The sequence below is a fragment of the Monopterus albus genome, unplaced genomic scaffold, assembly GCF_001952655.1.
Source record: "Monopterus albus unplaced genomic scaffold, M_albus_1.0 scaffold12.1, whole genome shotgun sequence".
Classification (NCBI taxonomy): domain Eukaryota; kingdom Metazoa; phylum Chordata; class Actinopteri; order Synbranchiformes; family Synbranchidae; genus Monopterus; species Monopterus albus.
In genome coordinates this window covers 3236655-3251097 of record NW_018127892.1, presented here as the reverse complement: position 1 = coordinate 3251097, position 14443 = coordinate 3236655, and the positions used below count along the sequence as shown (strand labels likewise).

Sequence of the window (14443 nt, the reverse complement as noted above, 5' to 3'; positions counted from 1 at the left end):
TGCGTTATCTCATCACTGAACGGTAGCTGGAGTGTCTGCTGGCGGGTCTGCTCTCTGGGGCCCTGGTGTCCTCCCTGAGGAAGCAGATCACACAGGCCTCAGTTAGATATTCTTCTGATTTGAGATGAGTTCATGGGTGTTTGTAATTGTTTCCAGCTCTCGTACAATACCTTATTTCATTGGCGACCTCTTTCTCATAGCGGCGCTTATGGCAACAGCAGATCAGGAGCCAGATGAGAAGCAGGAGGAGGAGCAGCAGCAAGAGGGCACCTAACACTGCTCCAACTATGACACCCACCTTATTGGTAGCTGGAAGACAGGATGAGTGCTTAGAGAACACAAAAGGTGCAGCTCTCATTTTTTACGGTCATAAATTTTAGCTTCAACAAGTTGTTTACACATGATTTTATCATTTGCATCACAGACTGCCACAAAATGAAAGTGTTGCCTTAGGATATAAGTGAGTTAAGTACTCAAGAGTAAAAAACAGATGATGACATAATAGACTTACGGTTGTACGCATTCAGTTCATATTTACACTGTCCTTTGCCAACAGCATTTGAAGCCTCACACGCGTAACGTCCAACGTTGCTGTCTGTATGGTTTTGTATCAAAAGCTCCCCACTCTGTGAGTCTTAATGAAAGAAGGGAGCATTCACAAATTCACATAATGAAAGTATATAGCAAAGCACTTTTATTTATTAAATTACTTCCTCACTTTGGGTTGCAGTGGATGGCATCGCACCACCGGTCTGTCTTGTCCATATGTAACTGATGGGAGTGGATCCCACAGAGGATTTACAACGCAGGGAGACTGGGCCACCTTTCTCCTCACCACCTTCAACCCAACACTGTGGCACTGATGGAGGAACTAGTGGAAGAAAATGAATATGTCTAGCTTTAGAAACATTAAAAAGGCCTTTTCTATCTCTAATTGTACAAGGCCTTGAAGAGAGCAGGAGAGAGAGTGCAAGCGAGCTTAAAAGTGAATATTTTTTAATTAGGATCATTCCGTCTAGTTTAGGTTTCAGCAAGGCTATTTCTGTGTAATTCAAAGGAAAAATTTTTCATGTAAATAATGTTTCAGTTCAGGTGTGACAAAAAAATGCAAGTCTTGGTATGGTTACAGAGAAAGGTGCGATCACCAAATGAGGGAAGGTGAGAAAAAAGAAAGTGCCCAAACATTACCTGTGAATGACAGCAGCATTTAAAAGAAAAAGAGGGCGGAGAAAACTAACAGGTAAAACTGGTCAAAAGGAATTCCTCCTCACCCATTACCGCCAGAGTGACTTTTCGTGTGTCAACACCTGGTGTCTTCTTCACTTTACACTTGTAGGTGGCTGTGTCTGAGGGCCTCACGTTGGAGATATTGATGGAGGCATCTCCCTGCGCAGGGTCCGCTATGAACTGGAGCCTTTTGGAGAGGCTGGGGTCGCCGTAGTAGAGCGTCTGGCCCCCTGCATATGATAATATCTGAGATGCAAAGCTTGTGTTTAGTGATGTCCATAGCAAGATTTTCCACTATCTAGAGAGGTAAACATATTCCCCCCACCTGTCATGCATGCATGACAGGTGGGGGGGGACACCACAGACACCCCTCTTTGTTCTCAAACATACACCTACCAGTGTGTCTTTCTGTGTCATGTCTGGGCTGAGGCTGGACCACTCGATGTCCAGATCTCCTGAGTCTTGGGGGCCAGCTGTGTAGGCGCAGCCTAGGTTAACTGTGTCCCCCTCGGGTTTTTGAATGGTCTGTGGCCCCGTGGATGTTATCTGCATTGCCTCCGTCACGTCTGATGGGTCAGTAAGATTTTGGTTATATTTGTCTGCCTCATAATACACAGTTCTTCCTCCCTCCTGTTTTCATAATCATCTACCCAGGCCAAAAGACAAACAGAAAAAAAAAAACCTTATTTCTCATACGCATTAATATTTTGCCCCACTTTATGGTATTCAAGCTCGGGGCCTGTGCTCATCAACAGTCTCAGAGTAGGAGTGCTGATCTGAGACTAATTGGCCTCTTAAGTCTCACTGAAAATTAAAAAGTTTGAAGCTTCAAGTAAAAATGGTATCTTTGAAAAAGTGAGTTATGTAATAATTAAAAATTTGAGGCTCATTAATTGTCAGTAATATACATGCATATGTATATGATGAAAACTGAATAGGTGAGCAAACACGAGAAATGTACTTGACAAGCGGGTAGTTTACAGCTGTCTGGGCGTTGACACACACCCTGCTGACTCACAGTTTATGGTCATAGATTGTAGATTGCTATCGTAGATGTTTACAGAAAGATTATTTTTACACAACACATTTCAACAAATCCAAGTTATTTACCCTGGCAGTGTTGCCTTCTTTAACCTTCACTAAATATCTTAATGTAGCATGCAGATCAGCTTTTGTGACTCTGCTCATCATTAAATCTCTGAAAGCATTTTAATGCCACTGCAACAACACAAGTATTTATGAAAGCATGTAAATGGGAGATGTGATGAAAGGAATCTGAAAAAAAAGCTGAAATTAGTCCGTTAAAAGTTTACAGTGTAAAAGTCCCCATGGGGGGAGACTCAGTGAGTCCCTGAAGTGTTGAGACTCGGCTGAGGAAACTCGTCAGTGAGCGCAGTCGCAAGTTTTGATATAAACAGCTGTAAATATTCTGATCCTTTGTATCTCCTAATTGGCCCAGACAACAGACTGGATAACACTTTTCTCTCAGTTTACTAGTGGGAAGTCACACTGGAACTTAAAGACTCAACACAGAGCAGCAAACTGTTGGTCTAATGAGGTGGATCAATATAAAGATTCAGGGGGTACAAGATTAGAGTTCAGTATGCATTTTATTAGTACACTTTCACTCTGCATACTACAGAATGCATTACCAGAGTGCACTATTTTCTAGTCACAGGCATGTGTACAGTAGTCACAGCATTATTCCTTTTTTATGTTACTGGGTATTAAACCAGACATGGATGAAGGGCTGCTGCGGACAATAAAGTCTCTCAGGGCCTTGGTTTACAAATGCACATTCTGTAGCAGCTTGACCTTTAATAACAGCAAAAGAGATACGAATGTTGTGCAGAGTACCTGTCAGCCATCCACAACATACATACATGGTTCACTGAACATTTCCAGCCAGTTGGATCATTAACTACGAGTGTGTTAGACTGGACTGTCTATTGTGTGAATCACAAACTGGCTCAACACAGACAAAGCACCTGTTCTGTTAGTGATGTACAATCGATATGTCACATTTGACATTTGCTTGATCTTACTTATCAAAACCCTAAAACACATTCTTGAAATATAAAATCTAACTCACCTGTCCTAAGTTGAACTGTTACCAGAAACAGCAGAGCCACCTTCATGCTTGTGTATACAGGCTCCATTGTAACACTGAGAAAATAAAGCAACATGGAAGAAGTTATTCTAAGAATGTCAATTTAGTAGCTGTCTCAAATGCTTCTATTTTGCGCCCCCCCTTAATTTCAAAGCTAAACTGTGCTGCATGGCTGTCATTCACCTCTTTAACTCACATCTAACACACAGTGCTACCTTTGCTCTTGTTTTCAGAGTAGGTGAGGTGTAGACTAACTAGATATCACTGAGATAAGACAAACTGTTTCATTCTTAAGTACACATTACCAAGAAACTCAAACAGAGCTCAGCTGAACAAGAAAGTCACAGAAAGAAAAATATAACAGCTCTGACATACCTTAAAGAGAAGAAATAATCCATAGTAAACCCTTCAAGTCCTGCTAATGTTTCAGTGCTGGGGAAGTGTTCTTATTTTGTTCTCAGGTGAAACTCAGCAGCAGTAACTATGGCCACACCCTCTCTGTCCATAGTGCATGTGTCTACCACTCCTACAGATGGAAACGTAAAACCATTCAAGTTTTGTTTTTGGAAACATACTTTTGTTAATCAGAAATGTGACACATTGATAAGGATAATATATATGTGTATAAAAATTAAAAATCAAAAAGACTTTAATTAGTTATACAGTATTTGTTTTCTGATTATCATTATGGTTACAGTAGCTAATGACAGAGATGAATTATTACCTGCCAGTGCTGAGTAGTTCAACAACTATGTTGCTGTGCTGCTTCTTCTGTTGCTCAACATTTCTATCGTCTATCAGTGCATATCATAAATTCCTCAGTATAATAGGGTTTCTCTCTGCTGTAGTTTGAATGTAATGATACAGATTTTTATTCATCCTATTATAGGGTTAATTAAATTTGAATGGGTATGACAAGGTTTTGTTTTGTCACTCTTCCCAAGACACACCCTTGTGTCACACCTGTGAAAACACTGACTGACTGTTTTTGCTCAGAGACAGATGGAAAACACGGACACGTGTTGAGTTGTACCTCAGTGCCAAGATAGTGACAGAACTGTAAACTGCAGTGCAATTAATGTGACTGCTGCAGTGTTTAGGCTGTAATACAACTTTATTGATTGAGGTTATTACAGAAACTGCAAATAGTTTGAGCTATTTGAACCAGCTCTTCATGTCATAACTTCTTATCAGCTATCAGAGCAGAACAGTTTTGATTTGCAGTTAAAACAGCTCCAGATAAGCAATTGGTGTATTTTAATGTTTAATAATATGTTTTAAAGTACAAAATGTCACCATCTTCAGAGAAGTTAGATGCTGGTGGCATAATCCAGGATTGACTGTGTGTGAGTGTACAGTATGTAATGTGAGCACAGTGCATGACATTAGCCATTAAGTGCTGGGTTAATGTGATCCTGCCAATAATGTTCATTAAGGAGATGAACCAATTAGTAATGCTTGGGATGAAACATGATCAGAAAGCAAATTTGAAATCAGCATCACACCACTCCTCTTTCATTGCATGGGTGACACTAGAGTAAATCTGTGTATGGATTTGTTCATGAGTGATCTGGCAAACATAAGGGTGTGTGTGTGAGGCTATGCAGTATGTCTGCTTGACCAGCAGGTGGTTAATTGCCCTACTCCCTCCCCTGGTGTAAGAAGAGGATCTGGCACCAGGGTTCAGCTATGAACAGACTGTGTGACAGGATAAGGAGGGACCAAACAGACAGTACTGGGACACTGCACAAGACCACCATTAAGACTGCAGGAGAGAGTGTGAACAAGCATGATAAATATGTTTGTGACCACTGACCTGAATCTGCTGAACTTGTTGCATCTCTTTCACAGCACCCTTTTTACCACCCACTCTTTTTTTTAATTACCCTACTAAACTTGGTAGATGAAAAGTAGCCAAACTCTGGCTTTGTCTTTACAGCCAGACTTGCTAGAGCCCCATGTATCTTCTCAGATTTGGCAAAGGTAGTCCAATCACACCACAGGGTAGCAAACAAACCACCTTGACAGATGTCCAAATTACAAGTAAACAGCCTAGCAGGGGAGACAAACAAACGACCAAAGTGGGGAGGGGAGAGGCTACAGAAAGGCTCGACTTGCCAGCAGCCATACTGAAACAGCATGGCAGGGTGAATCACGATGTGTCACTGCCAGTGAGCCAGTTATGCACATTCGTCTTTTTAAGGTGGAATGTCACTGGGACAAGGATGGTGCTTCTGGCAGAAGGAAGCACTCAGGCCCTCCAAAAGCTCCATGAGAGGAATACAGCAGACACACTTCGGGTCACACAGTATATACATGACACCCTGAATCTCTGCAATTAAATGTCCTCTCCCACAGTGAAATTGATTTTGTCTCCTCTACAATAGTCCTTCACAGATGTCCTGCCCAGCATAAACAAATCCTCTGCAGCCTGGGTGGTGTTAGTCCGTGCAGTTATGAGTACAGAGGTCGTATCGTTATAAGTGTTGCCAGTCATCACCCAGTTCTAGCTGTTGTCTTGTTATACTGTGTTATGATTACACTCTCCACACAGAGCAAAGTTTCAGCTGCTCCTGCTCCGCATGCTTTTCATGTGCCATGGTGCAGAATAAATAATAAAGAGGCAAATGCAAAGGTTGCTCCCAGCCTCTGTGATTCTTTATCTCAGTAAGTAACCCACTAAGGAATGGACACATCTACCAATCAAAGCATGCCTGAATGATGCTGGAAACAGCAGGACAAAATCCCATTGCCTTTTACTGTATGCTTCCATTCTCTAGGATTAATGATATTAAAACCACTACAGCTAGAGATAGTATTATTGTAATTTTATTTTTAAAGCAGCAGCATTGAAAGGGTGCATAAAAGAAAACGTGGATGAGAGAAAGATTAACTTGAAAACACAAGACAGAAAATGCAACATCCCACACTACCTAGGCTGGAATCTGGGTGAGCAGGGTTACTTACTAGAATAGGCACCAAGGACACAAATAAAAGGTGCCAGTAAATCACTCTCACTGTGAATCTCTGTGTATATGAAGACTATTATGGAGCATAATATCATCAGCAGAGAGTCCATCTAACCATGAGTGTGTGCTAAAACCTTATCCTGTCTGTGCAGACAAAACATTTCCTGAGGACTGAAATTAGACAGGTGCCAATAAATCCACATGAAACAAGAAAACCCTTCATGGCGCTGCTTCATTTACAGCGCTCTGCTCCTCAGGTCTGCTTCAACATCTAACCAATGAACATGAAAAGCCAGGGCTCTGTGAGAAATTCTGCATATAAAACAGGAAAGTAAATGGGACTTTTTTGTGTATTTACTCTCTCAGTTCAAAAGAAGCCCACCCACATATACTGCCACATATGCACACACACACACAAACACACACAAACGCACACACAGCCTCCAGCAATATGAGCATAAACGGTGGACCCCATAATCCAATAAATTGTGCTTTTTGCGCTAAATCCAGTGAAGTTTTCTACACAGACAGAGTCCATGGGGAGTTGGGTCCCCTGAGCCTCACTTGCAGGAGTGGGATGGAAACTGTATTCTCTAATAAATAGCTTCAGATCTCTCTCCCCCTCTCTGATACTATGATACCTCATATTTCCCACACACACTGGGGAATAATACTATAATGATGTAATTTAATGCTGACTTTCCCTCTAAAAAAATTAAGGGAAATGTTTTTGATATTACACCCTGGTCCACTGACTGTGCTATGGCAAAATACTGGTGATGAGAATGAGCATAATGTAAGGCTTGAACCCTCAGTCAATAAAAGTACAGACATTCATGTAGAACAGAAATGATTTCTTCACAAACTGAGGCTCAGGGAATGGATCCACATACAACCTCATCTCCAAAAAGTTGGGACAGTGGCAACAAAGGACTGGAAAAGTTGTGGAATGCTAAAAAGTGGAACACCTCACAGTTACTTAGATTAGTTGGAAACCGGTCAGTATCCTGACTGGGAGACCCTGAGAGGCTGAGTCTTTTAGAAATAAGGATGGGGTGAGGTTCACCGCTCTGTGGCAAACAGTTCAATAACTGAAGAATAATGTTTACTAATTTAACTGCAAAGAGGCTTATATACAGTACCGCCTTCTCTTGGCTCAAGCTCATTTAACATGAACTGAGACAAAGTGGGAAAACTGTCCTGTAGTCTGATGAGTCAGAATATGAAATTATTTTTGGAGCTCATGGATGTCTCATCCTCCAGGCTAAAGAGGAGAGGAACCATCCAGCTTGTAGGCACACAGTTCAAAAGCCAGCATCTGTGATGTCATGGGGGTGCATTAGTGCACACGGCATGAGTAACTGGTACATCTGTGAAGGCACCGTTAATGTTGAACCATATTTACAGGTTTTGGAGAAGCATATGCTGCTATTCCGACTGTGTCTTTTCCAGAGAAGACCTTACTTATTTCAGCAAGACAATGCCAAACCACATTGTGCACATACAACAGCATGGCTCTGAAATAAGAGTCTAAACTGTCCTGTGTGCAGTCCAGACCTGTCACCCACTGAAAACATTTGGCACATTATGAAGTGAGAAATATGACAAAGGAGGCCCCGAAGTGTTGAGCAGCTGAAATCCTGTATCAAGCAAGAATGGAAAAACATTTTGTTTTCAAAACTAAAGTAATTGGTCTCCACACTTGCAGAGTGTTGTTAAAAGTAGAGCTGATGCAACACAGTGGTAAACATGTTCCTGTCCCAACTTTTCAAAAAACAATAACATTTCTGTTTCAACATTTGGTATGATGTCTTTGTACTATTTTCAATTAAATACAAGTTTTTAAATAATTGATAAATCACTGCAACATATGTTTATTTACCTATTACACAGTGTCCCAACTTTTCTTGGAAATTGGGTTTTATGCTTGGCCATGCTTGAAAGTGACATAACAATTCATAGAGTAAAGGCAATTTTCATCGAAACACACACACAAAAAGGATGACACTCAGTGCACCCATGCTTGTGTTGCACAGTTTGGGAGGACACTTCATTCATTGTTGTTATTGACAAGTTGCTGCTGTCCAACCTAAGCCATTACCTGTACTAGTCCTTGTTCCCATACCTTAAAGGAGTAGTTCAACCTTTTGGAAAATGAGCTTATTTGTTTTTGAAGTACAGAAACAACAACAAACCCACCTGAGAACTTGTCTTTTGTATACTTTTGCTTGGATTAAACAAATGATTCATAAAATGTTAATTAGTGAACTTTTACTTGTAGACAAAGCCAAACTAGCTGTTTTGCTCTATTTCCAGTCTTTCACTCTATTTCCGGGTATTCACATTCACTTCCGGTTTACTGTGCATGTCTTGTGTTGTGTTTGCTACCAGATTGTTTAAGGATTAAGCTCCCCAATTTTTAGGTTTATTTGAACATCAGCTAATTTTTGAGTCACATCATACGCCGGCACTACTTAAGGACGTGTGTTACAGAGTTTATTGCTAATTTCCAAATTTAACTTAGTAGTTTAGGGCAGCTAACCTCGAAGCTAGTAGTTTAGTTGAGAGCAATGGCCTCCCACTGTTCCTCTCCTTCTTTCTCTTGCTCAGAGTGTCACATGTTCAGTTATTCCTCTGCCTCCTTTAGGTATAATGGTACTTGTAATAAATGCCAGATGCTGGCAGCATTGTAGGCGAAGCTTACTGAATTGGAAGTGCAGCGCCACACCATGGAAAACAGCCCAGCTTGCCAGGCCCAAATAGCTCAGCCCAAGATTGCCGTCCCCAGTGCTTCCTGAGCAGCCGGGAGCTCACCCAGGTGACTGGGTGACAGTTCATAAGAGTCATAGCTTGAAACAAATATCCTGAAAATAACGTGGGCTTCATAGACAATTGGAAAACATTTTGGGGAAAACCTGGTCTGATTAGTAGAGATGGCATCCATCCCACTTTGGGTGGTGCGGCTCTCTTATCTAGAAATCTGGACGAGTTTGTTTTACAACCTAAATTATGACAACCCAGAGTTGAGTCCAGGACGCAGGGTCGCAGTCTTACATGCCTCTCTGCTGTCTCTTTGCAGCTACCAAAACTCCCAGTACCCCATAGAGACTGTGTCTGCCCCCCGACCACCTAAATTATATAAATCAAAAATCAGCTCAAGAGGAATTGTTTGTACAAACCTAATTAAAATTAAGAGTACTCCTCTTATAGAACAAAGTAACAGGATAATCAAATGTGGACTATTAAATATCAGATCTCTCTCGCTAGGCTCCAACTCAGCTTCTACCCAGAGGCTGTAAGACTGGTTAATTCTAAGCCTCACTGATGCACCTTAGGCTGCTCTGCCTTGCTGGTTGATAATGTGCTCTGCAAGCTGCTTCATTTTTTAACTCCTGTTACTATTACAAATTATTTACTATATGTTTTAGTAGGGGTGCTCAATTTATTGGTTTCTCGAGGATTGCTTAGCGCACGCTGCTGGTCCTGGGTACACATTTTGTTCCATGTGATAACATGTAATGACAATAAAGAAACCTTGAACCTTGTCTTGTTCTCTTTTAGTGAATGATTTGATAAGTGAACATTACATTGATTTATTGTGACTTACTGAAACCTGGTTACAGCAGGAAGAATATGTCAGTCTAAATTAATCTATCCCACCCAGTCATAGTGACAGTCATGCCATTATCTGTGTCTTTTCTCTCCCTTAATGTGTCCTCTCTCTCTGCCTGTACATTTATTCAGGTGTCCTGGGCTCCAGAGCCCTATGATTCTGATGAGCAGTCACCGGCCACATCAACCTGACCAGTGTTTGCTTGTTGTGTCTTGATGCTTTTCTTTTCTTTTCTCTCTCCTCTATCCACCCACCCCAACCGGTCGAGGCAGAAGGCCGCCCACCAAGAGCTGAGGTCTGTCGGAGGTTTCTTCTGTTAAAGGGAGTTTTTCTTCCCCACTGTTGCCAAGTGCTCTCTCAAGGCGGAATTGTTGGGTTTTTCTTCTATAATTATAGTAATAATGGTAAGGTCTAGGCCTTACTTTTTAAAGTGTCCTGAAATGACTTGTTGTGATATACTAATAATATTGAATTGAACTTAACATGTCAATTTATATGTCCAGCACACATAGGGCAATGTCAGCATTGATTTGTGCCTCACCCTGACAAATACATGTCTAGTATTTACTCTCCTTGTCTTGTAGTTTTGCTCTGAAATGACCCCTGGAAAATATCTAAATAGATCACTACTTCAACATACTAACCAGCCAATTCCAGCCTTTGGCTGAGTGCTGGTTTGTTGCTGGGCAGGTAGCCTAGAGGTAATTTTTTAAGTCATTTCACTGACAACAGCTGCTTGTTGCAGCTAGAAGCAGGTTGATAAGTGCAGTGAAACCAAAACAGGGGCCATAAAATTAAAACACTGAGCTGAAAGATGCTAAAATGCTGTGTGAGAACTGCAGAGATAAGATAACAATTCTCTATGGATCTGTCATTATGAGCAACCTTGCACGGTTTGCAGTCATTCGATCTACTGATACTATAAAAAAAATCAACTAGAGCAGCTGTGGTGCATTGTAAAGCCTTGTCTTAAATCTGAATCTGAACTAGACATGAGTCTGACATGCATTTTGAATCATATTGCAACCCATAACTAGTCTGTTAAGAAACAAGGACAGGCTAACAGACATTACAGAATCACCTCACATAACACTCTGAAGATCTAAGCCTTCTTTCCCCCCCACACACCTGCTGAATATCACACAGTTCAGTGGGGATTAGGTGGGCAGAACCATCCAATCTGTGCCGTTTTTCTCCAGTGTTCAGAGGAATAGTTAAAAACAACAGTCCAGATTTTGAGAATTGGTAACACAAACAATAACACAGTTTTTTAGTTTATCAAAATAAATAATCAGCTATTTTAGTGTATTCATTTACATTATATATATACCTAGTTGTTGCCTGACACACATATTTATAGGAATATAGTAGTATAGTGGACGCATTCCCCCGGAGGAGCTGGAGGAAGTGTCTGGAAAAAGGGAAGTCTGGGCATCTTTGCTTAGACTGCTGCCCCCGCGACCCGGTCCCGAATAAGCGGAGGAAAATGGATGGATGGATAGTAGTCATTACTCCATATCTTTCTTCTCAGCAACATCAGGCTATAGATTCTCATCTATATGATTGTAAATAATTTCCCATACATTGGATAAAAGCAAAGCTCTGTGTGTCTGGGATTTATTCATGAGTCAAAATAAATAGAATAGCCTTGGAGAAAAACACACGTCTCATTTTGTGTCTTGAAGCTAAAACACTGTTGCAGAGGAGTTCAATATCCAGGGAGTGTATGTGTGATATAAGGCACTGTATGCTCAAGTAGCTGCATGAGTCAATTAGTATTCATCTGATTAGCTGAGATGAAGGTTATAAGGTTTTTTCAAAATGCATTTTTTAACATCTTTGCAAACAAGATTTCTCAAGCAGGTAAAATATCTACAGCTTTGCCTACTAAATGCAAGGTTTTAAATATAACTCTATTGATATTCTGTATTTGTCTTATTCTCATGAAAGCCATTGAGGAGATCCTTTTAACAAGTATCGCCTGTGCAGCCAAAGCCTGATAAACTCTTTGCAACATAGAGCTTCATTGCTGTCTAGAAACACATCAGTGAGTCACACAGTTGCACTGGGTGACATGTTCCTTTATTATCATAAGCATGGACACTTTGGTTTATTTTGAGTCAGTCCCACATATGCTGTCTCGTTGCTATAAAGCGCCAAAGGATGGAAAAATATAGTCCCATAAAATGCACTTTTTACTCAGTAAAGTAACATTTAATTTAATTTTAAAAACAGTGAAGTAATATTTAATTTGATAAAAAAATGACAGTACCCAGGTGATTAGCTTACCCAGCTGTGCTAGCAGCATAGCTGTAGGGATGTCCATCTGTTAGTTGATTTGTGTGTGGCCATCATTCCACCACTTTGGTGCAGACTGAAATAACTAAGCAGCTACTGGATGGACTGCTAATTCATTCAAAACTTAGATTTATGCCTAAATATTACCAAAGCTTTACCATCAGCTTTGGCTGGACTTTGTGTTTATTGCTTTGGTGTGCTAAAACTAAACAAAGATGAAGCGCATGGTCAACACCATGGATAACGTCAACATGCTGAGATTTAGCTGTGTGTAAATATGACCTCGTAGAGTCGTTAGCATGGCTGCAGACTCTTGGTCTGGTTTAAAATTATAAGTAAATGTTTTGACCCTTTATCACTGATTGAAATGTATATAACGAATCATATGCAGGTACGTCATATTTCTGTAAACATATGAATCAGTGCAGCTACTAATATATAAATTAATTACATGAATATATTTTATTCATCTGTATGGTGGTCTTACAATTCAAACGCACATCCTAGATGTCATGTACAGAAGACAGCATGCTAACAAATTACAGTAATGTTTCCTATTGCAACTCCAAGACTCCATAGCTGTTCTAGTGCCATGCACTTGTCAAAAACACACACACAAACAACAAACAACAAAAACCAACTGCTGTTTTACCATTAATGCATGTAGTCTTTTCCACACTTGCATGTCTCATGTGTAGATTTAAATAAATAAATTAACAAACGTGGTTAAAAATGGTAAAAACTCTAGTCTAACCAGGGCAGCAATTTTCTACAACAACACTCGTCGCATATGACTACACAAGTTATCATGACATTATAGAGCTGCTCGCATTAAGGAAGACTGCATGAATATTGCATGTACTTTCATAAAAAAACATTTGCATATTGCATAAAATATTAAAATAGAAATCATGCTAATTGTACCTAAATAAAATAATTCAATAGACACCCTGCAGTGATGAATGGTGTTATTTTGAGAGCAATCAGACGCTGAAGTCAATAAGAAGAAATTCTCATCAGCTCACAGTTAATTAATTAATTCACTATTTGGACCTGCAGTAATCACTGTACACACATTAATGCAGAAGCTCACATATAACTCACCAGCAAACAAAATGATTTTCTAGACAAGCCACCATTCATAAAAGCCATGAATTAAAGATTACACTGTGGAAATACACAGCAATCATTACTCCGGCTGATTAGTGTGTTATTGACCTGGATGTATGTATAGGACTGGATTGGGGAGAAGCCACTGTTTCTATTGCTCACACATGGCATGGCTCTCACTGTGGTTTGATGTTCTGAAACATACAAAAAAATAATCACTGTTTTCATACCATGGCAGGCACTCTCACAAAAGGCACATCGTCATATGTAGCTTTTAAAAAGATCAATATTTGAAGCACGTCCTGGTCCCAAAGGGAAAACCTACAAACAAGAACTGGCGATTTAAATTAGCTGCAAGGAGGTGAATGTGTGACAACAACAGTTGCAATGAATGATGATTGGGAGCCTTTCAACTGTCACACCAAGGACCTCAATCATATAAATACAAGATTGCACTGTTTGTCAGCTGAAATTATTTGTCAGCAGGTGAGAGTCTTACTGTCCCACAGGATGAACCGAGCAATACATTGCTGATGATTTCATGGAGGATGGCGCTGTGACCAGGAGATTTGATTCTCAAGCCAAAAAAAATGTCAAATGACAAAACAGGATTATAATGACACTACATTATGATATAGACCCACTTCTGCTGATAGAGCATTCCTCTAATTAGCCAACAAGCTGTGCTGAAAATGTGGCTGTATTATTTATGCCACAGTGATAATTTTTGTCACAGCTATTTGGTTGCCAATAGAGGTCGATAGATGTCACACACTACTTAACACTACTTTATAACCTACTGAAGAAGACTCTGTTGCAGTGGAGTCAGGGGAAATCCCAGCCACCATAAGGTTCAGCTTGGTAAAGGCAGTCAAACCTCAGTGATCAAAGAACAACCCACTGCCCATTCATACCTGTGTAGCTGGCTTTTTCCTGCCCTGTAACAACCTGCACTGTGGAGTCTCTGTGGTAATAAAGATGCTTTTGATACTTTTTATCTCTATCAGGATGCTTCAGAGCACCACTGCATGCCTCAGCTGCACTAATGCTGCCATCACTCATGAGGTAGCAGAGATGCCCATGGCACTGAGCCTGAGGGACCCCTGTCAAAAGGAG

General features: G+C 40.5%; 1 protein-coding gene across 1 annotated transcript in view; it reads right to left on the bottom strand.

The window, feature by feature from the left end:
- vsig8b (V-set and immunoglobulin domain containing 8b) overlaps positions 1–3820 on the bottom strand; it is a 4727-nt gene extending 907 nt beyond the window's left edge. The window contains exons 1-8 of the mRNA XM_020590541.1: positions 3713–3820; positions 3320–3393; positions 1624–1793; positions 1272–1473; positions 719–871; positions 512–634; positions 171–309; positions 61–74 (exon numbers count right to left, since the gene is read on the bottom strand). Of these exons, the coding sequence (XP_020446197.1) occupies positions 61–74; positions 171–309; positions 512–634; positions 719–871; positions 1272–1473; positions 1624–1793; positions 3320–3393; positions 3713–3735 (898 nt within the window). The 5' untranslated portion in view covers positions 3736–3820. The remainder of the gene's footprint in view (positions 1–60; positions 75–170; positions 310–511; positions 635–718; positions 872–1271; positions 1474–1623; positions 1794–3319; positions 3394–3712) is intronic.
- Positions 3821–14443: the final 10623 nt, after the last annotated feature.